General features: G+C 44.1%; 1 protein-coding gene across 2 annotated transcripts; it reads right to left on the bottom strand.

Moving 5' to 3' along the window:
- Window positions 1–112: 112 nt before the first annotated feature.
- Window positions 113–27252, bottom strand: DYNC1LI2 (dynein cytoplasmic 1 light intermediate chain 2). Of its 2 annotated transcripts, XM_038538769.1 has the most exons (14): window positions 27091–27252; window positions 26904–26977; window positions 24826–24942; window positions 19066–19296; window positions 13521–13690; window positions 11801–11894; window positions 10644–10779; window positions 8364–8475; window positions 7512–7571; window positions 6536–6577; window positions 6031–6148; window positions 4613–4729; window positions 3757–3793; window positions 113–3080 (listed from the first exon to the last, which is right to left on the bottom strand). In XM_038538769.1, exons 1-14 carry the CDS (start codon window positions 27195–27197, stop codon window positions 3038–3040), a joined length of 1458 nt encoding a protein of 485 aa, XP_038394697.1. In that variant the 5' UTR covers window positions 27198–27252; the 3' UTR covers window positions 113–3037. The 2 variants fall into 2 exon arrangements, with proteins under 2 accessions (XP_038394697.1, XP_038394695.1); XM_038538767.1 differs by lacking the exon at window positions 3757–3793.
- Between the last annotated feature and the right edge of the window lie 531 nt (window positions 27253–27783).

Raw genomic sequence — 27783 nt, 5'->3', positions numbered from 1 at the left:
TTTTTAGTGAGAGGTATACATTTTTTGCTACATGGTGGATATGCCATATGATTAGCAGATAATTCAACTTATCTTCAGTGAGATTATTTGTCATAAAGAAAGTCACCAAAAGTTGTAAGCAGTCTGGATTCGTATTTATTGAAGCCAGTAATTAGAGACATCTTCTTTTCCAGCACTAGAAAGCAAGGTTCCACATGACTGCATAACTGCATCCGGTTAGAGCCACACCCCTGGACTAAGGCTGGTGGGGGAATAATCTGCAGTCCTAATTTTAAGTTAAAAACACTAATAAACTTAGTATAGAGACGACAGTGAACTTTCACTTACAGCATCAACATTGTTAAAGGTCATGATGTACAGAGCAGTCACTTTTCAACTTTGTTAAACTAATAAAACACGACAACGTCTTCAGTTTAAATAGTGATTTTAAAATGCCAATCAAAAAAAAAGTGCAAACAAAATTAAATAATTCTAGCAGCATACCCGTTGCATTTTTAGGAAAGACCAATTCTGGCCCATATTGGGGCCACATCTTCAAGGTTGGGCTATTTCTTTGATTTTTCCATTTCAAAGACAAACAGCAGATGTAATCACTATAATATATATAAATAGTCATAAAATTGTCTTTAACAGTCTACCATACAAGTGTATTCTGCAAATAAAAGGAATTTTACTTTAAAAAGTAAAGGCTGTTTACTGTTCGGCCTTTGGTTCCACTGCTTGAAAACCCCAAAATAAGAAAAAATATCTCCCCTCCCCCCCCCCCCCACCCCCAAAAGAACCCTGCAGCTCCCCAAAGTTGGTAGACTTTGGCAACCACTGAGCACATGACATTACGTGCACCAGTGTCTTGTTACTAGGAGCATCCACTTGTCATAAGAAACCAAAAGTGATCTCCAAGAAACCTTCCCTCACAAGACAGGTGTCTTAGCATTTCATCAGTTTTAGTACATTTTATACTGACACAAAAGTGCTTATCAGTTTAAATGACAAAAAATTTTTAAAAGTAAAATTTTGCATTAAAATTTGAAATCACACTGTATCCCCTGTAGGCATGTGCCTTTCCAACAATTCTTTGTTTCTGAGGTCACTCATTTTGTCCCCCACCCCCACCCTAGCTGCTATAGAGGGATTAAGTGACCCCACCATCAACATGGTCACAATCGTTTGGGCATCTATTGGTCACTACACCACAACTATCCTTAGTACAGTCAGTTTACTGTCATTATCTAGACAATCTAGTCATTGGAAGCCACGATACATTTAAAAACAAAAACTGAATTTAAAAAGGGGTGAAAAAGTATATTTTTAACAATAAAACTGGCACAAGAAACTTATTTTTGTCAGAAAGGCAACTAAATACTCAGCTTTCTCCTTAACAGTGTTCAGACCTTTACAAAAAAGCAATTCAAGACAGTCTTAGAGTCTTGTTATATAACACAGGATATTAAGTTATGCCCAGTACTATGTTAGTGGTCAGTCGAATGTGGTAGGTAAAAGTAATGACATTAGGGAAGTTATGCTCAGACACAGTACAACAAACATTCACATAAAAAAAGTAAACTCCACATAAGTGAGCTGTGTTTTTTTTTCCCTTGGTTTGACAACAAATGTTTTATACATTAAATTAATGGTAGTGTTTGCATTCAAATATTCTGTGTCACATATAAAATTAAAAGTGCCATTTCAAATCCACAGAAGTCATTCCAGAATAGTGGTACGACATGACGATGTGAATAATTTGCCCTAAATGGAGACACTGAAACTCATTTCCATTAGGAAAAAAACGCTACATTTTATGAAAAACACAAACAAGAGAACTGTATCATTTCCATTTTCAATATATAACGTTCACACTTATTTGTCCATCTGATAGCACTGATCAGACCAGAGAGCTAGGACAAGACCCTTTTGCATCAATGGAACTCTGTGAAGGTTTCCACAGACCGTAAGGCAGGGATTGGTGCAAGCCAATTCATCAGAGTGCAATTACATTATAAACCTCCCTCAAACTTTCTGTAGCACATTGCATTATGGTAAAATGAGAGGTTGGTTATCCATTCTCTATTAGTAGGCCAGCCTGTGGTAGTATAAAATTTTTTTTTTTTAATTTAAAAAACAAAGCAGGAGCTATTTAGAAAACACAATTCAAAGTAAACTAATTTTGTAACTGCTGACTTTAAACACGTCCCATAGTGACTGTCTGTCAGGACACACACGCGTGGAGCCCAGCACATTCCACGAGGACATGGCCTGGGCCACACACGAGTCTGGAGCAGCTGCCATCTTCCCCACCCCTGTGTCAGCTCCACCTGACTCAGGCATCCCCACAGTCTACAAATCTGTCTGAAGTTAAAGATGCATTCAGAACAAGTCTAATTCCCTCTTTCTTAGTGTTTAGTTTGGAAATGCTTTTGATTTTAAGTCTTAAAAATGATTATTCGACTTTCAACTGAACACACAGTATTTACTCACACTGCTCATCTCTGCCTTCCTCATCTCCTTCAACATTCAGCTTCCCCACCATCACTTCTCTCATTCCTCCTTTCAGTCTTTCTCTTTCCTGGACTTGCTGCTACTTAATCTGCTTCCCAAGAACAAGTGAATTCGCTAACACGCAACTGGTCAGACTAACCACCCTCTGATCAATGATTTCCTGGTCTCATTTGCTCCACTCTGAAAGAAAGCGGGCCCTCTTTCTCTCATCTACCTTCCCTTCCACCAGAAGCCAGCTGCACTTGCTTCCCATGAGAGAGCTGCATGCCTGAGAGTCCAAGGGTTATCCTTAACAAAGGGGTCTGACACATAATCTTCCTAAATGTGCATTTCATACTCGGACGAGTCACTGAAGTATATTTTAAGTTCATCTCCCCTGCCCCAAAAAACTGATAGCATGTGCCATATCAGAAAAATCCTTGTCTTAGCAGATCAATATACATAGTTATTTGGTCATTTTACATATGCACTTTTTAAGGAGGATCAGGCTTCATTTTCTGTTGAAGAGTTTGTTACCATGGAGTCTGGTTTTCGAGTCATTCTATCCAGTTCTTCCTGAACATTTGTCAACACAGTCTTTTGTCCTAAAAAAAATTAAAAAAATTAAAAAAAAAAGGCAGCAGTGATGAGAAAACAGCAAATAATTTTTTAAAAGGAATATTTAAAATTAAAAGACTTTTTTTTTTTTAAACTAAAAGACTTCTATAATTACTTATGGTGATAACAAACCTCAATAAGAATGAAAGCAAGTCTTTTTTTCACTGCAATGATTATAAGGAGATACCCTAATTCAACCCTTCCTTAATTCCTAACATCACAGGTCTGTGTTCCCTGAATACATAACTGCCCTGTGTCTGGGCATGCATTCGTGCCAAATTTATAAGGGCCTTTCAGAAAACACTCTCACCACCCAACCCCAACCTCATGCACTGTCATCACCACCTTCTCAGAGGTGGTGTGTGAGTTTCTGCTCAAACTACTTTCCCTGCCTCAGACAGAACAAGTGTTTGGTTTTGTTTTTAATTATAAACTGTAACTCATATAGGTAGTCTGGAAATACCATGTTTCAATAATCATATAAGACTAAGGTCAGACGTTTCAATCCTGCACAAAGTCAGTACTCATTCCTTTGTTATCAAGTGCTAATGAGGCCTGGAAATGACCCTTATCCCCTGTGAGGGGTTACTAGCCCAGAGCCTGGGCCACCAGACCGGATTGAGAGTCTCCAAGAACTCAGGAGCCCCTGAAGGCCTGGCTGACCTGAGGATGGAGTGATCTCCTGCGGGCCTTCTTTCATCTGAAAATACCAATTAGGGAAAACACTGTATTAACATTCCTTAGAGTCACTGAAAAAGTAAAAGCAAAACCCTTTTTAAAAGGGCCCCAAGCTTCCTAGCAAAATGGGTAATTCCCAAGGAACTTAGTTCTTTTGTTTCAGAGGCCTCCAAGACATAGACTTGCCCTATGGCCCACATGGAAGGACAGGAGGTGGGCTGCCACAGAGAGGAGTGTAACAAGGGGGGAGCTTCATGGAAGAGGAAATGATGCCCTTCTGGTGAGACCGGGAGGGTTCACAGGCTCCAGCTCATGGCAAGACTAGGGACAGTGGGGCAGCCCCGGTGGCGCAGCGGTTTAGCGCCGCCTGCAGCCCAGGGTGTGATCTGGAGACCCTGGATCAAGTCCCACATCGGGCTCTCTGCATGGAGCCTGCTTCTCCCTCTGCCTGTGTCTCTGCCCCTCTCTCTCTCTCTCTCTCTCTCTGCATCTCTATGAATAAAATCTCAAAAAAAAAAAAAAAAAAAAAACCTCTTAAAAAAAAAAGACTAGGGACAGTGAACAAAAATCTTTATAAAGGATCACAGAAAATTAAATATAATAAATAAAATGTCAATGTTACATGCTAGACAATGACCTCCAATCAATAGTTCTGACACCAGGGTCACATGTACAGTTTAGAATATACCTCAATTCACCCAACTGCTCAGTATAAGCTGGAGATGTGTTTACTTGCTTGGCTGTTCAGAACATGTCAGGGAAAAGCAGACACTCTTGTCCATCCCCCACCCTCAACACTGCTCAGCCACAAGATCAGAAGTCTCCAAGGACCCTTCAGTACCTGACTTCTTGGCTGTGCTCTGCACACCACCAGCACCAGGACTTCCAGGAGAACCTGTTTTTTTACTCAGCAGACTGTTGAAGAAGCTGGCCAATACACCTTCACTTGCTGCATTATCTATGGAAACATTAACAAAAAAAGCATCACATCACCACAAAACTAATTTTCAGCGTGGAATTATCCATTTGTGGCTATCATCTTCCCCAGACACTGAGCACATTCATTTACCATGATTCCTTTTATACTGCCTCTGCCAAGGCTAATTACGTGTTAGCATGATTAATTAAGTGCAAACCTGTTTAGATTTCCCATCTGTTTGGGGACATAATATAACTCATGCTCCACATCATCTCCCTGTCTACAAGGCAGTGTTTTTCAAAATTTTGTAAGCCTTTAACACTCCAAAGCTGCTGTGAAAAGCTCATTCTAAATAGGAGATAGTTATCACACATGCCAGGATTAAATAAAATTTTGTTTTGAGAGTTTCATTGCAGCCAACATCTTTGGGTATTACTAAATTATTGGGATAAGGGCTACTTAAACTAGTAAGTGACCTTGACAAGAGAAGTGAAGAGGGAAGAAAATTCCATAATTCATAAATGGTAATCATATAAAAATGAGAAACAAAACCAAGGATTCAAAATATATACTTTATTGTATTTACTTTATTTTTAAAAGTAATCTCCACACCCAGTGTGGGGCTTGAACTCATGACCCCTAGGATCAAGAGTCACATGCTCTACCGACTAAGCCAGCCAGGCACCTTTCAAAATACATGTTCTAAAAAATTTACTTATTTAAGATCTTTTATTTTTGGGGGCGCCTGGGTGGCTTAGTGGTTGAGCATCTGCCTTCGGCTTGTGTCATGGTCCCGGGGTCCCAGGATCAAGTTCTGCACTGGGCTCCCCACGGGAAGCCTGCTTCTCCCTCCGCCTAGGTCTCTGCCTCTCTATGTGTCTCTCTCATGAATAAATAAAATCTTTACAAAAAATTGAATAAATAAATAAAATCTTAAAAAAAAATCTTAAATAAAAAATTATTTTTAAGTAATCTCCACACCCAACACAGGACTCAAACTCATAACCTTGCTATCAAGAGTCGCATGTTCCACTAATTAAGCCAGCCATGAGCCCCTCAAAACACACATTTTAAAATGACTTATGTTGCATTCCTCTCTGCATAGCCTGAGGTCTTACACAGAGCAAGATGCAAGGGCCACTGATTCCAACTAAGGGATAGGCCTTGGTCTCTGCCAACGGTGAGCCCCCTCCCTTTGAGTGAGGCAAAATGGAAAATAGCCCCTTTTCCTGGGGAAAAGAACCCAGCTGTCATGAGTCTGCACCATCAAACCCGGTAACCCAGCCCCTTCACGGCTCAGGTCTAAGATTAAACACTCTCCACAGAGACAGGATACATACTTTTGATGTTTGGATCCGGCTTCTTTACTGACGTGCCTGGGGAGGCACTAGGTACACTGGCTGGTCCTCCCCGGCCCTGAGTTCTTGGAGAGCCAGAGGATCCTCTCGCAGGGGATTCCTAAGTCCAAAACCAGCCCAAGTTACATATAGGCATAAAAAATAACAGGAAATACATACTCCAAAAACGAAGACATTCTCTGAAGGATATTTTTCAGTTTTGGGAGAGGGGTGGCAGGACTGGGAGGTTTTTCCTCAGCTCAGTCTCTTTCTAGAACTTGTTTCTCCTTAGAGAACAGGTATCAAGATAAAAAGGCCTGCTCACTCTATTTCCCAGAACTATATTCCTTCATCATTTTCTGAAGTCCCTATTATGTTCCTGGCCCTTTAGGGAAACCAAATTCTCTCCAAAAATGTAAAAGCCCACACACATATACGCTCCTAGAAATAATGGCATAAAGTTTGAAGACACTTACAACACTGGCCCCATTTAGTTTAAGGTACTCACGGAGGCTCTCGTGGGCGTGGCTGGCTGCTTGGCAAGGAGTGACTGCAAAGAGACAGACACACTGGCCATTAACCAAGGCCTGCAGAGTGCAGGGAAGGTCTGCAGAAACACTTTCCAGTATTCCACTAGGGGGCACCAATAACAACAACTAAGTCATAGATTTTATATCTACTATGCATGCAAAAAGTTTAAATTTAGCAATTTGGTATATGGCAAAAAAAATAATCCAAATAAACAGTTTTGGAGCTAAGAAAGCAAGGAGACCACAGGAGGCAGGATCAATTGGCAAAAGAACCACCAACATTCCAACCTGCTGAGCTGCCTGCACCATCAGGCAGACCCATGACACGTCTAAGAGACACGCCTAACAGTCCTAGTAGAACAGAAAGGTGAGAGTGGGTTTGCATTCTGAACTGTCAGCTTGGGGAAGTTACTCTCCTATCCAAAATGGATATGTCAGCTGACCTGCTGTTTGGGGCTATGTAAAATAATGGAAGTGAGGGAAAGGCACTTGGTAACTGCCAGGAAACCTAATTTCCAGAGAGAAAGGCTACTTAAAATAATACTAAGCCTCTCATTGTTAAGACTTTGCAAACAGGGGCAGCCCGGGTGGTTCAGTGGTTTAGTGCCGCCTTTGGCCTGGGGCATGATCCTAGAACCCCAGGATCGAGTCCCGCGTCAGGCTCCCTGCATGGAGCCTGCTTCTCCCTCTGCTTGTGTCTCTGCTTCTCTCTGTGTCTCATGAATAAATAAGTTAAAAAAAAAAAAAAAGACTCTGCAAACAGGCAGGGGATCACCTGAGGTAGACAGTCTAATACCTACTCTGTACCAATACTAGAAATGGGAGGGAACAAGGAGACCTGGTTATAACCCCTTTAATGCTAGAGGCTCTTTGTGTTGCCCTCAACCTCACCCCAGGGGACTGGCATTTCATGCATGAGAAGGCCTATCCTCTGGCTTCACTGCTGCTTCTTACCTGTTGCTTCATCAGGAACACCTGCTCATCTTCCGCTGCCAACTCTTTGTCATGGACCAGCTGTGAAGTGAAGTGACATACTCATTTGTGGTCACAGGCCAAGAACACCCAACCTGCTGTCAGAATTCTCAATGACAGAAGAATCTTGGGTTCAGGTCTCAACACAGGCCTGAGGAAGAGTCCCTGCTGCAACTGCACAGTTATGTTTCTCTAGCCTGGAACAAACTCTGTTCCAAGACAAGACAGGCTTGGCATGTCACCAATTGACATTTTAAAGTCTGGTAGATTCTATATAACACCTCCCAGATCAGGGCCTGCAGATCAGAAGAGCACAGAGATCTCCTGACAGGTATCCAGAGGCAGTGCTGGCACCGTCAGGACTTAGTGGGAAACCACAACCCAATCCTATGTGGGCACTCCATCACTCATGGCCCACCGCCCGTAACTATGTACTTAACACTAGACTTGAGCTGAACTTTTTTTTAAAGGCCGTCTAATTACTTTTTTCTTCTCCCGAAAATGGGTCAGTGTGTAAAACATGTATCTCTTAAGATATTATTTATTTACCTTAGAGAGAGGGGAAGGAGGGAGGGAGAAAGGGCATGAGCAGTGGGGAGGGACAGATGGAGAGGGAAAGGCGACTCTCTACTAAACAGAGAGCCCGATGCAGAGCTCAAGCCCAGGACCCTAGAATCATGACCTGAGCCAAAGGTAGGTTGTTCAATGACTGAGCCACCCAGGTGCCCCAACATACTTTATAGGTTTCTTTTCCCATACCCCGCCACCCCCCACCCCCAAAAAAACAAAATATAAAACACAAACCGTACAACTCAAAGTGACTGACTTGGGTACCTTTCTCACAGGTGGCTTCACAATAAAATCTTCATATGCATCTTCTGGCTTCACAGTTGTGAAGTTTTCATGTAAAATGGCTATTTTCTTTTCATTGTCCCAGCCTGCAGGTCTAAAAGGAAGGAAACAGGGATTGATTTCTCTTGGGACTGCCTCATAGCACACTTTAGAGCACATTCTGGGTTAAAGAGGGCTCCCCAGTGAGAGAGCCTTTCCCACAAGATCTGATCTGTAGTTGCTGGGGCTGCCTTGTAGCTTGTGGCAGACAAGTCAAAGTTTAGTGCTGGCATAACCTATCAGCTTGACATCGCAGGTCCTGCTCTAGACTGAGCTCTTGGGGCCCAAGATCTAAGGAGCCAGAATGAGATCTCACGGGCTACACATGCTGACCCACAGGAAGTGTTTAGAGTTTCCACACAACTCCACCCGGAAGAGCAAGGATACAATAGGGGCCCTGTTCTGACAGAGCGGAGGATGCAGAAAACCGCACAGAGGACAGAACCCAGGACGAGATGGTTTCTCTTGGGCTTTGGTGTACAGGAACTCTGAGAACTCTTCTGAAAACAGTTTTTTCATGGATTGTTTCATTAATGTTACTGTGTGGGAAGATGTAGAGCAAAGCAAGGCATCAGGACCTGCACTTTCCTGGGCCCCAAACCAGGGGGACACTAGGAGTCCTTGAGGCTCCTTCATGGGTGCTGCCCTAATTGATATCACTAAGCAGGATGGCACCCAGGTTCCATTAAGTTAAACTACAGTAACCTACATTCCCACCAGACTCTCCTCAAAGAACAACTGCAAAATGTCCTACACAACACACTCGCGAACTCTACAAGCTGTAAAAAATGGCAACTAATTGTTCTCAGAGGCCTCCCTTTCCCTATGTAACTTCTGCTTCAGAGCTCTATGACCCAGATGGCATTTTTAGCCAGGGTGCTCCACCCAAATGGTTTTGCAGACTTCAAGAGCTCCCAAATAGCTAAATCAACAACAGGATCAAAGATGCAAAGGGAGAAGATGTGATCAAGACATCAGCAGGACCCAGGCATTCTTCAGAAGCTGTGAGATGCTTCTCTTCTCCAGATCAGCACCCATCCCCAACCTGTCTTCCTGGGATTCTTATTCCTCAGGATCCCAAGTGATTTGGGCACACACATCTACTCACTGAGCTTGTGTCTTTGGTGCCTGCTTGACTGCTCTAGACAACAATTCTCTAAAACTCCATCCAAGGCTCTAGCCCTGCCATTTGTGAGCAGCCCAAATGAGGCTCTCCCTGAATGTTCAGGAAGCAACCCTATTCAGTCCCAAGAGCTCTTGGCTTTCTTATCTTCAGCCCTCCCAGAAACCATCCCTCCCCACCACCCCAATTACTTCTGGCCTGCCTAGCACACACACACTCCGCTTTCTGGCATCAGCCCCTCTACCCTCCCTGTCACACTGCCCCCACCACCCCATTACTGCCCTAGCCCTGCCCCCCAACACTATATTCAGGGACCATATGAACATTCATTTCTGTGTCTTTAGCATAGAACCTGGGTACCTAGGAAGTGCTCAGTAGTTGCTGAATGAACTGTAATTCCCAAATCAAGAGAAAAGAGAATTATCTAAGCCTACAACACTGATCTACTAGCACAAGTCTCTCAGAGATCCCACAGCTTCAACATTAACTCATGCATCCAAAACACTCATCATTCTCCAGGGACAGAAAGACACCAACTGGAACAAACAGGTACCTAAGTCTCTGCCCAGAACCATCAGTCCCAGTGGCTCCTAAAATATGAAATGCCAAAAACACAATAAGCATTCAATATAGCTAAAGCCTATGCTGATAGGTACACCAATGATGGTGCCTGTACCATCCCTGCCAATGGGCAGAGAAATCAGATGCTTCAATGGAAGACATCAGGGTTTCCAAAGCCCAACTCCCTACATTTCAACTCCTTCCTCCAGCCGGTGTTCTATCAGAGCTGACAGTAAGTGGCAGAAATGGCTGGCTTAAGTTTTGGCACCTTGCTCTCAATGAAGAAATGCAGCACTCCCGACCTCACTCAACCTACTTTTCTTAGACTAGAAGCAGGCATGTATCTGGATGGCAAGTAATTTGGAAAGAAGCTGAGTGTATCTATCCCCTGTGAGGTTCAGCCCAAGCACTTCGCCCCAAGGCAGTAGAAACCTGGCTGTGTATGACAGAGACAGAAGGTACCTTACTTGGAAGGATAAAATGTGAAGAGCAAATGTACTATAAAGGGTAGCATTTGAAATCACCTATAAGGAACTCACATAAAAACTGCATCCTTTTCCACAACTAAGGCAGGTGTGACAAAGTGGAAGCCATATGTTTTATGAACAATGTACTTATACAACAAGTCGAGGTTTTTCTCCTCCTTCACTGATGTGTAAATCAAGGCTGCTCCATCTAATCAATTTGCTTAAGGAAAACCAATTCACTGCAGGAGACAAAAGCAGACAAAAGCAAACACATACAAGCATAATCCTCAAAGAACTACTCACAGGTTAATCAGTTTTTGATCAATACAAGATCAGTAGAAAATGTTCAAACTTTTAAAGCTAAAACAGTAATAGTAACAGATGAACTATGTCAAAAGTGAAAAGCATGTCGATGCTGGCATAGGCCACACGCTTCATTTTTTAACACATACTGCTATCTTTTGACCCATAAGGTTGGTTCCTAAGCAGTAAAGTTAATGGCTCTAAGGTCAGCCCAGGAAAACACCCTCAGCATATCCAAGGTACACAGATTTGTTCCTAGATAGATGTTCATATGTGACCCAGCTTATTGTTAGGTGTATCTTTTACAAAAAATGGGTACCTCATACGTATCAGCTCTCTCCACTGAGCTGGACAAGATAAAAGGCCTAGATGAAGTGGTAGGAACCTATCCCTCACTCCCATATCCCAGGGTATAGGACTATAGCAGCAACAACTGCTATTGTATTTTTACAGAAATAAGACTCAAAAGACTGCTAACACAGTATCTCTCTCGTGGGCAGTACAAAACATAAACAAGAAACACTTTGTGGGAAAAAAAAAAAAAAAAGATACACTTTATGGTATCTAAAACAATATTGTGTTGGGTAATTACTCTTTTCTGCAAAAGAGCAAAGTTTAAAAAGATTTCTAAAATAGAATAAAAGTAATTTGGCAGTAAGACTACCCATATCTGCTTTCTTAATATGAAAGTCTTATCAAATGCACAGCATTAAAAGTAAGTGATATAAGACACAAATTAGTAAGTCTCAAATTCTAATACAGTAAAATACAAAACTAGTAAAAAGATGTATACAATTTCTCTCTGATGGAAGACTGTTCTGGATTCAGGAAGTACTTTAGCTTTCCGAAGTCGCCCCATCTGGAGAAGAGATTAGCAGAGAGGGGAGCCTGTGCTCCCATGCCCTGACACAGTGCTCCAAGGATACACTGAAGGCAGAACCTCCGTAGGTGTGACTGGATGAAGTCAAAGTGCTCGTCCCTGTAATCATGCTCCTTCTCCAGGACACTCACTGCATCACACTGCAGGAAGACAGAAAGAGAAAGAAGTCATCTTTTGCTTCTCTTCCTGCTGAGGATGGGAACAGCACCATAATTCCAAGGAAGAAAGCCATAGCCAAAGGTCTGAGCATTAATTAGCAAGAGCCAAAAGCAACCGGAGACTTTTCTTTCATCCTGGGCCACAGTTTCCAGAGCTATAAAGTGGGGATTTTTTTTTAAAAAAGATTTTATTTATTTATTCATGAGAGACACAGAGAGAGAGAGAGAGAGAGAGAGGCAGGCAGAGACAGGCAGAGGGAGAAGCAGGCTCCATGCAGGGAGCCTAAAGTGGGACTCGAACCCAGGTCTCCAGGATCACACCCTGGGTTTAGTGGCGCTAAACCACTGAGCCACCGGGTTGCCATAAAGTGGTGATGTTAACAGTCTGATCACTTCACCATTTTTTTTTTTTTTTTTTTAACATTTTATTTACTTATTCATGAGAGACAGGCAGAGGGAGAAGCAGGCTCCCTGTAGGGAGCCCAAGATGGGACTTGATCCCCGGACCCCAGGAACACACCCCAGGCCAAAGGCAGTGCCAAACCACTAAGCCACTGGGGCTGCCCACTTCACAGTTGTTTTAAGAATCAAATAGTCACATCAGGGATCCCTGGGTGGCGCAGCGGTTTGGCGCCTGCCTTTGGCCCAGGGCGCGATCCTGGAGACCCGGGATCGAATCCCACATCGGGCTCCCGGTGCATGGAGCCTGCTTCTCCCTCTACCTATGTCTCTGCCTCTCTCTCTCTCTCACTGTGTGCTTATCATAAATAAATAAATAAATAAATAAAAACAAAACAAAACAAAAAAAACAAATAGTCACATCAAGAAGCAGGCCCATGAGACATAGCTGTGCACTGTACAAACCATAGAACTCTTGTCTCACAGAATATAATGCAAATGGCACACTCTGTGGTTGGGAATAAAGTACTTTTAAAACCCAAAATGTTGTGTTTTAAGTTTATTTCTTTATTTAAGTAATCTCTACACCCAATGTGGGACTCAAACTCATGACCCAAGATCAAGTCCCATGCTCTTCTGACTGAGCCAGCCAGGCATCCCAAAAATGAAAAATGTTTTTAAAACTTTTTTTTTGTAAGAGAAATAATTTTATTTTTCTATGACTGAACTTTTCATTCCCATATATTCATTCTACAGGATAGAACAAACTGAAACTTTGAGTTCCCTTCCTTCTGTTTTTAGTGTTATTTCTGAAAATCACCTCAAATCCAACAGACTTTAAGACATCAAAACCCTAAATAATTCTGCTCTTCCATATTATTTTTTAACCATCAGCTTAGGCAAGATCAACTGATTCACAGAGCCTTAAGAAAACTGCTTTTAGTTCTGAGTTTGACTCACTCAATAAAGCTGACAGTGCTTCACAGAAAAATTAACTCAAACTATGAACAAAGTGAGTGATGTCATGTTTCCATTAGCAACATTATATGACAATAGTTTCTAGCCTGACCTAATCAATGTACTTTAATGAATCCCGAATTAGTACAACTCTCCTATAGGAACACATACAAGTAAAGCCTCTTAGTTTCTTTTAGATGGTGATTGTTCACTGGCCAAACCCAGCCAGATGTAGAATTCCTGGGCACATACCTTTGTGCACACCACCAACACTGGGATTCCCAGATTATGGGTTAGCATATTGTCACCAAGTGGCAGAGCAACATTTTCTTCATCAGGACCTGAGGTCAGAGGCCCTCTCCTCTGTGGGGAACCTTGACAACCTTCTTCAGGCTCAATATAGTCTTGAAAATCTTTCACAACTGAAAAAAGGAAAAGAAAATCACACACAAATAAAAACCACACAGGTCAGTTCTAGAAAACCAAAAAAACAGTAATAAGCACAAAACATAAAGAGTGGTGACAAAATTCCCAAATCTGCCCTATTGCAAAATTAGGGATTTGGATGTAGTGATGCAAAATTCTGACATTCACTTTGAGCACTGTAACTTCAGAGTAGCAGTCATACCTCTCTGTTGGACAGCTTTACTTATATCCAGCTTTTACATCAGTTTTAATTTTTTTTGGTTTACCTTTTTTTTTTAAAGATTTTATTTTTAAGTAATCTCTCTAACGAAATGTGGGGGCCTGAACTCACAACCCTGAGATCAAGTGTTGCATGCTCTATCAACTGAACCAGCCAAGTATCCCTTAAACAGGTTTTAAAAATTTCTAAGGTTTTGGGATGCCTGGGTGGCTCAGCCGTTGAGTGTTTGCCTTCGGTCCAGGGCATGATCTTGGAGTCCCAGGTTCGAGTCCTACATCGGGCTCCCTGCATGGAGCCTGCTTCTCTCTGACTATGTCTCTGCCCCTCCCCCCCATATATAAATAAAATCTTTAAAAAAATTTTTTTAAGGTTTTAATAGTTTCTATTAGGAAAAATAAACCACATTTCTTATATACCTAACATTAAAAAAAAAAAAAAAGCCAAGTAAAACCATCTGAATTCCACAAGAACATGCTGTTTCCATAGAGCCGACATATGTCCAAACCAAGGAGCGCGCAGGGCTTGGCCAGCCCATCCACTTCTCATCATTCTCTGACTCTCGTGGACTATCTCATCTTTAGAAGATCCTGAGTCACTATGCGGTGCTGACGGACCTCTTCCTGCCTAACATATGAAGAAATCAGCAGCATAATGCCCAATTCTTGGCACACACAGTCATTACTTCAGGCCAAGAGTGCAATCCCATGGGGAGGCCTTCTTCAAGTTCAAAACGGTCAATTGCCCTGGTTAAGCTAAGTGAACACAAAGTCCATGGACCCATAACTTTTTGTGGGTATTTCAAGGCTTACATGTAGGCCAGAGAACAAGGACATAATAATTAAAGCTACTCTGAGCCAGAGCAGCAAACACACAGCTCTATCCTTCTACACCCAAAAGGACAAAAGGACTAAAATGCCTTTTAGTCCCATCTACAACATGCTCATTAAGAAAAGGAAATAACAAATAAAAAAAAAAAAGAAAGAAAAAGAAAAGGAAGTAACTGTATTAAAGAGAATCTAGAGAGAGGTGCACATACTCTTCCGTCCACAGAACAGGTTTCAAACATTTTTTTTTTAAACATTTTTTTTTTAAGAGAGGGAAAGGGGATGGCACAGAAGGACAGGGGGAGAGAGAATATTGAGCAGGCTCCATACCCAGTGCAGAGCATGACTTGGGGCTCGTCTCATGACCTAAGCTGAAATCAACAGTTACCTGGACGGTTAGCCGACTGAACCAGCCAGGAACCCTACAACTTCTCTTTATTAAGCTCATTCATGTAATTTCTTTTTTTTTTTCATTCATGTAATTTCATTGTCAATATAAACACTCCAGTCAAGAGATCTTTATTGTATTAAAAAAACAAAACAAAACAGAGAAGGGTTTTCTGATGAACTTAGCACGGTTGTTGAAGGATTTTAAGGAAATCACAGGTTCTCAAATTTTATCCTTGAAAGCATTTTAACAAATCTTCAAATCAATAGAAGATACAATGGCTTAAGTCTGGGTAACACCTATCACTGCCCAACATCACATGACGCACTCAAACAGGAATTCCAAGACAGGGAGCATGGCAGAGCCTGGAGCAAGTTACAAGTTGGCTAAATGGCCATGGGAAAGTGAGGCGGTGGGGTGGTGGGGGGCGCAGCTCCAGCAGTATGCTCCAGGAAACTCTATCACCCAGTGCCCTGCGTGAACTGCTGTATTCTACTTATGCCAGGATGTAAAAATAGTTGGGAAACCCTGGGTTAGACTAGTCACTGTCTAAAGGAATGACTTAACTATGACTATCTAGCAACCATAGGAAACATGCATGTGTTTTTAAGAAATGAGAATTTTAGAAAGTTGGAAGGCAGAGTAAGTATGCATACATAGAAGTTGGTATAAAGGGAAGATAAATACGAAGAATGTGTAATTCAGATAATAAAATGTGCATTTCCCTTAGGCTGAACACATACCACATTAATAATTTCTCTCTAATGGTGGGATGGCCAACATTTCAAAGTACACCTGGGGTCCTCCTTTAGCATCTTGTGGAAGTGGGTAGGGGAAGGAGATCAGAGTGTTGTACCCTAGCTGCTGCCACTTCTCATCTTTTTCCTCCCACCTCATTGGTCACCCACTAGTTCCACAGTCCTGGAAAGATCCCACAAACAGTACCTAATCTTTTTTTTTTTAATAAAGATTTTATTTATTTATTCATGACACACACACACACACACACACACACACACACAGCAAGAGAGAGAAAGAGAGAGAGGCAGAGACACAGGCAGAGGGAGAAGCAGGCTCCATGCAGGGAACCCAACGTGGAAATTGATCCTGGGACCCCGGGATCACACCCTGATCTGAAGGCGGTGCTAAACCGCTGAGCCACCCCCAGGCTGCCCCCTAATCTTTTTTCTATACTTGATAAGCAAGGGAAGCCCCAGACATAAAGCAAGAAAGACTAACCTACACAAGCACCACATTCCAGCAGCTCTGGTGCTGCTCTGCCCTCCCCCATTACTGCCAGCCAAACAGCTGTCAGATTCAGGACCACTGGGGAACCAAAATCTCAAAGAGCGGCTCGCTGTGGAGCAGCATTCCAAACTTAAAAGACTAGAGACTGGTGTTGGATTGGGAACTAGGCTGGGTGACAGCCCTTCACCCATTCAATACAATACCTAGAGTCCAATTAATCTGCAAAACGGGACTCTGATGAGCAAGAAGATGGCTGACTGCTTTATAAAAATGTAACCTAAAGCCAGCACTAACAAAGGCACTCCTTCAACAAGCAACACAAAGCATGATTACCCTCCAAACATCTCAGAGGAAGGGCAGTGAAAACAAAGGCCTTCAGAAGGTTAACCAGAGTCATGAGGCACAGACGTGGTTCCAGCAATCGCTAGTTGCCCTCCCGTGTCCTCTCCTCTTCTTCCTCATAACCAAACCCAACCCTGATACACAGAACACATGGCTATACAGAACTACATTTCCCAGCCTCCTTAGGAAGACTTGAGCATGCACCCTTCAGCTCTTCTTTCCTCTTCCTCCATGTGCTGCCTGGAACACGGATGTGAAGGCTACAGTTCCAGCTGTCCCGAGGAAGAGAACCACACCCTAGAGATGACAAAGCAATAAGCAGAAAGAAGCCAGGGTCCTTGACCTGCCTTCTCAGAGCTGCTTTCCAGGCCTGAACTGCCTACCTCTGGATTTCATTTACAGGACAGAGGAATCAACTTCATTCTTAAACCACTGCTAATTTGGGTTTTGTGTCACAAGCAGCTGAATCTAATCCTAAGTGACAGACACCAATGACTAAGCACAAAATAAATTCAATAGTTTATGGGAATACAAGCTCAGAAGAGCAGGCATCTTATCGGCTGTGTACATCTCCAATTCCCAGAACAGACCTGGTACAAGACATATACCTTCCCTATCTGGGAAAGAATAATATCCTTAGCTTGATCTTTGTTTTCTGCTTTAAAAATCTTCACAAGGTTTTAACAGAAAACAGATTCAGAGGCTGAAATCTCCAGGGCATTAACCGATTAATATGGGTAATATGCTAAATGTGCAGTGAGAAACAAACAGCTCTTCAGCCTCAGAACTATTCTAAGAAGTAGTCTTTATCGTCTCTATTTCAGGGAAAAAAGAGGCATTATCTAGAAAGGTCAGTGGTTGAAGACAGACGAGCTGAGCTGCATAACAACCACTGTAGCACACATGCGGGTGACCCAGGAAACACACATGCACGCAGCAGACCAAAGAATTAGATGTTAAATAAACTCTGTTTTAGCTAATGTCAGACAGGAACAAGAGGAATTTATGATAGGAAGGCACACAGCAAGAGCTCTGATTTGGAAAGCACATCAAAATTTCTGAACCTTTCTGCCAGTAAGCGTGAAGATCCAGTGTGTCATGCCCTAGAAGTCCTCATTAATTCACTAAAGGCAATGATGTCATCCTGTGGAAAAAAGCCAGCCCTGCCCAAGACTGCTACTGGTGAACACTGCCACAGCTCTAGCCCCTGCCCCTCCCATTTCCCTGGCGAGTAGACAGAAGCTGATGTAAGTGCACAGAAGCAAGGGAAAGGAAAAGTAAGTTTCTGAATCACATTAAGGAAAACAAAACAAACTTCGTTTAATTTGAAAGTTCTCTGCTGTCAAAAGGACCTGGGTGTCCTCAGTCTTAAATTAGTTTTCCATTTTAATTAAAACAAACAAACAACAGCAACAAAAAACCTTCCTATTTCTAACTAAAATCCTATTTGCTGGATCCCAAAATGAATGAAGGTAGAAGCTGAAAGATTTGTCTTTTATAGGGCTTCCTTTAAACCTGTCAACAAGAGAGTCCATAGGGCATCAATGGAATCCCAGCACAATGGACTCAAGTTGCAGATCCCACAGTAAATCTCCACACCCACTGATGTTAACTCAGCAGCCAGACTAACACAGAAGCGTAAAGACCCACAAAACTGATCCAAATTTGAGGGGGAGGGAAGAACTCTTACTTTAAAAAAGAACCAATGACGATAATAAGGAATATGGACTCATTTACTTTCTTCAACTGTGATGCTTAAGAATAAGACTGCTTGGGGCAGCCCGGGTGGCTCAGCAGTTTAGCACCGCCTTCAGTGCGGGGCCTGATCCTGGAGACTTGGAATCAAGTCCTGCGTCAGGCTCCCTGCATGGAGCCTGCTTCTCCCTTTGCCTGTGTCTCTGCCTCTCTCTCTCTCTCTCTCTCTCTCTGTCTCTGTCTCTCATGAGTAAATAAGTAAAATCTTTAAAAAAAAGAATAAGACTGCTTTATTTTTTTAAAGATTTTTATTTATTTATTCACGAGAGACACAAAGAGAGAGAGGCAGAGACTCAGGCAGAGAGATAAGCAGGCTCCATGCAGGGAATCCATGTGGGAATCGATTCTGGGACTCCAGGATCACACCCTGGGCAGAAGGGAGGTGCTCAACTGCTGAGCCATCCAGGCGTCCCATAAGACTGCTTTAAATACTGACTACTGAATTTGTAAGAGCAATTTTGAGGTAAATGGTGCAAACAAAACCAAATATTCTGTAAGGGAAGCTTTGTAACCTCTTGACACTGAAAGGAAGGTGGCTTGAACCATTCAAGAGACTAGTGAATTTTCCAATTAAGAAAATTCTATTTTACTTACACTTGCGTTCCAGCTCCCTCATTTCTTCTGGTGGAATTTTCATTTTATCAATGTGCTCACGTAAAACACTAGCCCATTTCTGTAGAGATTCCATCACAGTCCAAGGCCTCGACATGTCTGCAACAAAAATGACCAGGGTCTCCGGCAAGGACTCAGCAGAAACTGCAAACTTCAGCAGGCCTTTGTGGTATAGGTCTCCATCCAGAATCCACACATTGCAGCGCGTGTGATCTTAAAAAAAAAAAAAAAAAGTAAAGCTAGGTTACTACCTGACAATGACCATCAGCACAGCTGAAAAAAGCCACATCAAGAAGAACCTGAGGGCACGGTATCCAGATGGCTCAGTCAGTTAAGTGTTTGCCTTCAGCTCAGGTCATGATCTTAGGGGTCCTGGAATGGGGCCCTGCCTCAGTGCGGCAGGTTCCCTGCTCAGTAGGGAGCCTGCTTCTTCCTCTCCCTCTACCCTTCCCCACTCTTGTGTGCACACTCTCTAATAAATAAACTCTTTAAAAAAAAAAAACTTGAAGGTGACAACCATAGAATTCCACACAAAACACAAAAAGAAATCCTCACTGGAAAAGAGTCCAAGTGCTCAGTGGGCAGTAATCCTTGGTCAAAGTGTCTTTAAAAAATTTTAATTACCATAATACATTAAATCCACATCTAAATAGACTCCAGCCATGTCTGAGGAATAAAGGGTGAAAGCCATTTTAGCTTTCAATAAGAAAAAGCTAAAATTGGGACTCCTGGGTGGCTCAGTGGTTGAGCATCTGCCTCTGGCTCAGGGTGTGGTCCTGGAGACCCAGGATCGAGTCCTACATCAGGCTCCTTGCATGGAACCTGCTTCTCCCTCCGCCTGTGTCTCTGCCTCTCCATCTCTCTGGGTCTCTCCTGAATAAATAAATGAAATCTAAACAAACAAAAAAAGCTAAAATGTTCACTGGTCAACTGTACCACATTCTACATAACCCATTTTCCTCAGCTATCATCAATCAATGGGGCAGCAAGCTGTGATGAAGAGCCCGCGGTTATTAACAAGCTCTTCTTGTCAGGCACACCAAGCAGTGTGTTCACATACTACAGAGGGTGCCAAAGAGACAGGACCTTTGTGTTTAAATGCCAAGATAAAATCATAATGTATACAAATTGAGGTATGAATTACTGGGTGCCTGGTGATATTAAGGATTTAGTTTTTTTGGTAAAAGAATATAGTTATGTTTTTAAAAATCACTATCTTTCAGGAGTACCTGGCTGGCTCAGCTGATTAAGCATCTGCCTTCAGCTCAGGTCATTATCCCGGGATCCTGGGATCAAGCCCCATGTTGGACTCTCTTCAGCGGGGAGTCTGCTTGTCTCTCTCTCTAACCCTCCCTCTGCTTGTTCTCTCACACATTCTCTATCAAATGAATAAAAACTCTTTAAAAAAAATCCTTATCTTTTAAACATACATATGGAAGGATCTGCAAACGAAATGATATAATGTCTGAAATTTGCTTCATCATAATCCAGCGTGGAGAAGCAAGTGAGTGTATGGTTGAAATAAAACTGCTGAAGAACTGTTTAAGGTAACGGTTTAAGGCAAGTAACACATCGGAGCTTGTGATCCTAATAAGTCTATGCTATATCTATTTTTTGTTTTCCATAATAAAAAGTTAAACATACACACAAATGTGCAACTGCTGTCATTTAACGAAGCACAGGGCTTCAAAATCATACCTAGATGATCAAACCATAAAAAATAATTTTCCACAATAACCTACTTTAAAAATTTTTTAGGGGATCCCTGGGTGGTGCAGCGGTTTGGCGCCTGCCTTTGGCCCAGGGCGCGATCCTGGAGACCCGGGATCGAATCCCACGTCGGGCTCCCGGTGCATGGAGCCTGCTTCTCCCTCTGCCTATGTCTCTGCCTCTCTCTCTCTCTCTCTCTGTGTGACTATCATAAATAAATAAAAATTAAAAAAAAAAATTTTTAGGGGCTTAGCTGGGGATCCCTGGGTGACTCAGCGGTTTAGCGCCTGCCTTTGGCTCAGGGCGTGATCCTGGAGTCCCGGGATCGAGTCCCGCGTCGGGCTCCCTGCATGGAGCCTGCTTCTCCCTCTGCCTGTGTCTCTCCCTCTCTCTCTGTGTGTGTGTCTATCATGAATAAATAAAATCTTTAAATAAATAATAAATAAAAAATTTTTAGATATTTTTGAGAAATATTTTTCTCACGAAAGTGCCTTGAGGGAAAACTCCTACAATCAAAAGTATCATTTCACTAACTTCTTTCCCAATAAATTCCAAAATACTTTAAAAACCTATATTTTGTTAGCTATCTTTTGTGTAACTGATTCGTTAAAACATAATGCTGTTAAAAATTTATATTCATGACTGTACTTCAACAATATAATAAGGCATCTACATCTAGCTACACTTTAAAATTTCTAATACATTTTATTTATTTTTTTTTAAAGATTTTTTATTTTTTTATTCATAGACACACAGAGAGAGGGGCAGAGACACAGACGGAGGGAGAAGCAGGCTTCACGCAGGGAGCCCGACAGGGGACTCGATCCCGGGTCTCCAGGATCACACCCCAGGCTGCAGGCGGCGCCAAACCGCTGCGCCACCGGGGCTGCCCTCTAATACATTTTAGACTGGTTTTGGTTTGGATTCTATCGATGTCTTTAAAGATACTACTCTGTACCTGGAACCCACTGATTTTAAGGTCTTCCCCTCACCACACATGGTTCCTTTCTTCAGCTTCTCTTCCCACTGCCCACCACACATCATCAGCCATGTGCATGGAGATCACACACACCACATGTGATGTTAAACGGATGCTCACAACCCTAGAGGCAGTGCTTCTTTGAGGTGTCATGCCCCACCACAAACGAGGGACAAGCCAGAGACCATTAACTCGACCTGTGTGATTTTCTGCAAAATTTATTATTTGTAACCCACTCACATCACACAATAAAATACTGCTGAAAGATGTATAATTAGCCATTGGTAAGGGCAACTCCTCCATCAAAAAAAGACCTGCAAGTAGGTCTAAATGGAGACCAGGAAATTTTTAAGACAACCTTAAGGAATCTGAAATAAATGTTGACATGTCCTTCAACTCAAAAGCAAATGAATCGTTAATATGATGCTTTGGCATGATACATGGTTATGCCATCTTAATACAAGTAGCTACCAAAATTCACAGAATATCTACATCAAGTTTTATACTTAAAAAAAATTTTATTTATTTATTTATTTATTTATTTATTTATTTATTTATTTATTTATTTATTTATTTATTTATTTATTTATTTATTTATTTATGAGAAAGAGAAACAGAGGGAGACAAAGACACAGGCAGAGGGAGAAGCAGGCTCCACGCAGGGAGCCCGATGTGGGACTCGATCCTGGGTCTCCAGGATCACGCCCTGGGCAGAAGGTGGCACTAAACCGCTGAGCCACCCGGGCTACCCAAGTTTTATACTTTTATAAAGGTACTAGAGCTACCGCTGTGTCTCAAGTAGTCGGTTACACCTAACACACACCACCTCTCATTCCGTCAACCTACAAAATAGTTATTGTTACTCAATTCTACAAACAAGAAAGCTGAGGTGTTGAGGGCTTAGGCCAGTCACAACTAGTGATTATAGAAGTAGGACTCTGAATCAGTTCCGGTGGCTCCAAAACCCAAGTGCTTTCCACAATAACCATGTTGCCCAACAGAAACAGGTTGCAAAAGACTCAGATAATATGAAGCCCTCTAAGCCTGGCTCAGTGGCCCCTCAGTCCCAGCCCTACTCACACTGACGCTGGTGGGTCCAGCTGGGCACCTGAATGCCTGTCTTCCTTATACAAGAAGAACCCTAAGCATCAAGCCTACCTCCTATCTCTCTCTTTCTCGTATCTTTCAGGCAAGGTTCCGCACAGCAAAGGAAGCCAGGAGAGGAGAAGCAGGAATCAAATCCCTGGGGTTCTAAAATGACCACTCAGTTAACATTAATAAAATGCAGGTGTCCAAGGTTTAATAAGCGATCCTTATCCATGACCTCTATTAAATGAGTCTTGGAGATCAAAAAATTATACTGCTGGAAAGGACCTAGGTCCATCTTCTTCATTTTAGCAATAAAGAAATGGGGAACCAGAGATGGTGGGATTTGCTCCCTTACATAATCATCCTCACACTGTGATCTTTACCGTTTAAATGGGTAAAAGCAAACATAAAGGAAGTAATCTAACACCCTTAAGTGAATGAAATCACCCTTAGGCTACACAGATAACCCTTCTACAAATGAAACTTTTTTTTTTTTAATTTTTTAAAGACTTTATTTATTCATAGAGACAGAGAGAGAGAGAGAGAGAGAGAAAGAGAGAGGCAGAGACACAGGCAGAGGGAGAAGCAGGCTCCACCCAGAGAGCCTGACGTGGGACTCGATCCAGGGTCTCCAGGATCACACCCTGGGCTGCAGGCGGCGCTAAACCGCTGCGCCACTAGGGCTGCCCTACAAATGAAACTTAGGACCAATGATTATTTGTTCTGGAGCCATTCATAAAGCTTAAGTTTATAAAGCAGGCATTATGAAGTAGCGGTAACCAAAAATGATTACTCCAAACCAATTCATAATCATAAGAAAGAATTTTTTTTTTAAGGTTTTTTATTTATTCCCGAGAGACACACAGAGACACAGAGACATAGGCATAGAGAAGCAGGCTCCCCACAGGGAGCCCAACGCGGGACTCGATCCCAGGACCCTGGGATCATGTCCTGAGCCAAAGGCAGACGCTCAACCGCTGAGCCACCCAGGTGTCCCAAGAAATAATTTTTAAGTCATATCTAATCCTTATAAGAGTGCTTATGGGGATGCCTGGGTGGCTCAGCAGTTGAGTGTCTGCCCTCGACTTAGGGCGTGATCCCGGAGTCCGGGACTGAGTCCAGCATTGGGCTCCTTTCGGGGAGCCTGCTTCTCCTTCTGTCTATGTCTCTGCCTCTCTCTATCTCTCATGAATAAATAAACAAAATCTTAAAAAAAGAAAAAAAGAGTGCTTAACCTATTTTCAAGATTTCCAACTACCCTGTAGGTGGAAACTTACTACCCATATTCTAGAGAAGGAATTAAGAGAGAACACCTCCAAGCCTCTATTTCCTCCACTGAAAGAAACACAGGAAATTAGCATTTCTACATTGTCACAAAAAGACTCAGAAAACTCTCCTGTGAATATTTATTAAGCTGTTATTCTCTGAATCATACCAATTTTAGATTCTCCACTAGAAAGTGGTAGAGTAACAATGTGCCCAATCAATCTGCCAAGCATTTCTCCTCATAGAAAAGTCCAAAGCTTTTATGTATTCATTTTTTTTAGAAGCTTTAAAAAATATCTTTCTTACTACCTTTATGTGCATCTGAAACTCTACCTTCAATATCTCCTTTTAATTAGGGGCTACCCAGAGCAATAGCTAACAGCCCCAATTCCTCATTTTGACTAACATACTATAAAAAGGAAAAGTGGGTAGAGGCGCCTGGCTGGCTCAGTCAGAAAGAACATGTGACTCGTGATCTTGGGGCTGTGAATTTGAGCCTCATGATGAGTAGAGATTAAATAAGTAAACTTAAAAATAAATGGGTAAAGTCCTGCAAAGACATACATTTCCTCTATTTCCATGACTGACTCTCTTAGAACTAAACAGAAAATTGAGAGTGCCGAGACACAGCACAGAGCCAGAACCACAGAGTCCAAGGTGTGCACATACCCCTTACCATGGACCAACACCTCACTTACCATCTCGGTCCTCATCATGGACGCTGAGGTAGAGATACTCTAGGCCTCTTCCTTTTTTGCCATGCTCAGCTCCTTGAAGTTTAGTCATGAGGGTTGTTTTACCAGAGCCATCTTCACCTACAAACAATATATATATAAGGAAAAGTGTACCATTTATTCTGGGCAAGGACAGGGAGTCTTGACACTTATACAAGTAACAAGTAAGAATTTCATGCAAAGCCTGCTGCTGAGGTCTCACCTGCTTTCATCATAAACAAAGCAGGCTTTGCTGTAAGAGCAGTTGGGGGTGGTGGCAAAGGTGGCAAATTCCAAGATCTAAAATGATACTCTACTGCAGTCATCTTTATTTTAAAAAAAAAGGAATAAGGTAGATTGATAGGCCCTACCTACAATTTTTAAGACATGCATTTGGGGAAGTTAAAGGTGGAGTTAGTTTCTCACAAAATAAACTTTTACCGTAAAAAAAGCAAAATTTTCAAAATACAATTAACCTTAAAGCCCAGGAAATTTGAACTAAAAAAAGTCTGATCCTGCCTCACAATCATGAAGAAGAGAAGCTATTATTCACTTTTGATTTTAGTACCTCTCTCTTTCATAAACATCCTGAAAGCTAAGATACTGATGAAAATAATTACAGACCTGAGCAAAACTCTGTGAAGCACGGTCTCAGTAATTATCAAGCGCCTCCTCCTCCCCCTCCAAGTAACAACCACCCCCACCTCTGAAAAAAATCTCTTAAAACGTTCAGATCCACCACCCAGAAACGTTACTAGGGACCCTTAGGATCTAATAAGACGGAATTACAGTACATGAAAAATGAGAGGCACTCCACAGGTCAAAGGCGCCCTCCCATCCCCAACGGCACTACTGCTCTCAGATACTCCACATCCCACCTGGGCCGTGAACACTCGTCAGCCTCACTTCAATACCTGCTCATTTTTGCCACCTGCAACGCTGCTGCCAGAATTCCCTAAAACACAGACCCCATGACCTTGACGCCCCAGTTCTTGAAGATCTCTAAAGGTTCTCTACGACCTTCCGTAGCAATCACTTAAAGACCATAATTCCCTTCAAAAACACTGAGAAAACCACCTAACCAGCGATTGCCAGGAGGATTAGGGGATGGAAGAGAAACAAAAAAAGGCCCTTGAGAATCAAGAGCCGCCAGGAAAAAGCATCAACTCTTCAGCCTTCCACAATGTGCCCCAACTTACTTCATTAATCATCTTCCACAAGGAGCTTCTGGCAACTTCCAAACCCCCACACCCTCCTGTCACCTGTGTTCCTGCCAACACTAACCTTCTGTACCCCTGCAGGTTAACACTTAACCTTCTAGACACCTGACCCCAAAAGCATCCTCTTGCACATCAAGCAAGGTGATGCTCCCACATAATCGGGCCACGCCAGCACCATGTAGCGCGGCGACCAACGGATCGTCCCTCATTCGCCTGAGATTCCTGTGCAGTGTCTGAGGGATGTCCGTGCTGTCTCAGTCGCCCAGCCTACAGGAACGGCTCCACAAATGGGTTCTCTGATCAATGGGCCCGATCAAACGCCCTCACTCGTAGAAGGAAACTGAGACCAGACCCTCTAAGCAACCTGACCCAGGTAACCCAGCAGAAGCGCTGGACTAATGCGGGAAAGTCCCTGGTGCGGACTCCCGGGAACCCCCGTGCTTTGCAGGGTCTCCCCGACCCGGCACCCCTCAGGGAGATGAAGGAGTGACCCCGGCGCCCACTCCCCACAGCCCTGACCCGAGTCCCTTCGCTCCGCGGCCCCGTCCCCTAACCTCATGCCCTCATCTCCCACCCCACACAGGCGATCTGGGGGGCCTCGCGGCGACCAGCGCAGCACGTCAGAGACGCTTCAAGCAAGGCTGACGCTGCGGCCAAACGACTAAGGACTGTGCGGCAGGTCCAGGCCAGCGCCTCCGGCCTCCGGCCTCCGCAAAGGACACCTCCCAGAGTCTGCGGCGGGGCGCGGGGGGCTGGCCGCTCCGGCTGCGCCCGCCATCCCCGGCCTCCCGGGCGGCGGGCGGCCCACCGCGGCCCCGGGCGACGCCCCGCCCCGGCGCTCACCGAACACCAGGATGTTCTTGCCGGACGGCAGCTTGGACCTGGCGCGGGTGGACACCTCGCTCAAGATCGAGGACCTGTGGGGACAAGGGAGAAGCGCTCAGCCCCGCGAGCCGGCCCCCGCGCCCCGCCCGCCCCCCGCCGGACGCGCCCCCGGGTCGGCGGCTCGGCCTGGCCGCCGCGCGCTCACCACAGACTCTGGCCCTCCTCTTCCTCGCTGGTCAGGTCGCCGGCGGCCGCCACCGCGGGCCCGTTGGGGCCCAGCAGCAGCTTCTTCTCCACCCCCACCGGCGCCATCTTGCCAACTGCAGCCACAAAGAGGGCCCTCCCCCGGGCCCGCCGAGGACCCGCGAGGACCCGGCCGGGCCGCCCCGCCGCCGCCGCCGCCCGCGCCGCCCGCCGCCGCCCGCCGCCGCCCGCCCTGCCGGGCCCGCGCCGCCCGCCCGCCCGCTCCGCCGCGCCCACCGCCCCTCAGCTCCCGCACGGTCGCGCGGCCGCCGAGCTGCCGGAGCGTGGGCGGCGGTCAGGCGGCCGCCGGGGCAGCCATGCGCAGACAGGCGGCGGCGGCGGCGGCGGGAGCCGCCCGGCCCGGGGCGCGCGCGGCCTCTGCTGGCCAAGGGGCGCCGGCGCACCCGAACTGGGGTCCCCGTCCCGCCGCGCGCCCGCCGAGCGCCGTCGGGGGCCGGGCGGCCAAACGCGAGGCCGGTGGCCACAGTGCCCCGCTCCCACGTTATCTCACCGAAGCCCAGCTAACCCTTTTACAGACAAGGAGCCTGAAGTCTGCAAAGCTCAAGAAACCTGCCCGAGGACCCCCTACTAAAGATGGCACCTCAGTACTTAAATCTTACTCACCGCGCCTACATAAACTGTTGTAGCATGAACC

This window comes from Canis lupus, chromosome 5 (assembly GCF_011100685.1).
Source record: "Canis lupus familiaris isolate Mischka breed German Shepherd chromosome 5, alternate assembly UU_Cfam_GSD_1.0, whole genome shotgun sequence".
NCBI lineage: Eukaryota > Metazoa > Chordata > Mammalia > Carnivora > Canidae > Canis > Canis lupus.
Note: the sequence above shows the minus strand (reverse complement) of the source record. Positions and strands in the feature narration are given on the sequence as shown.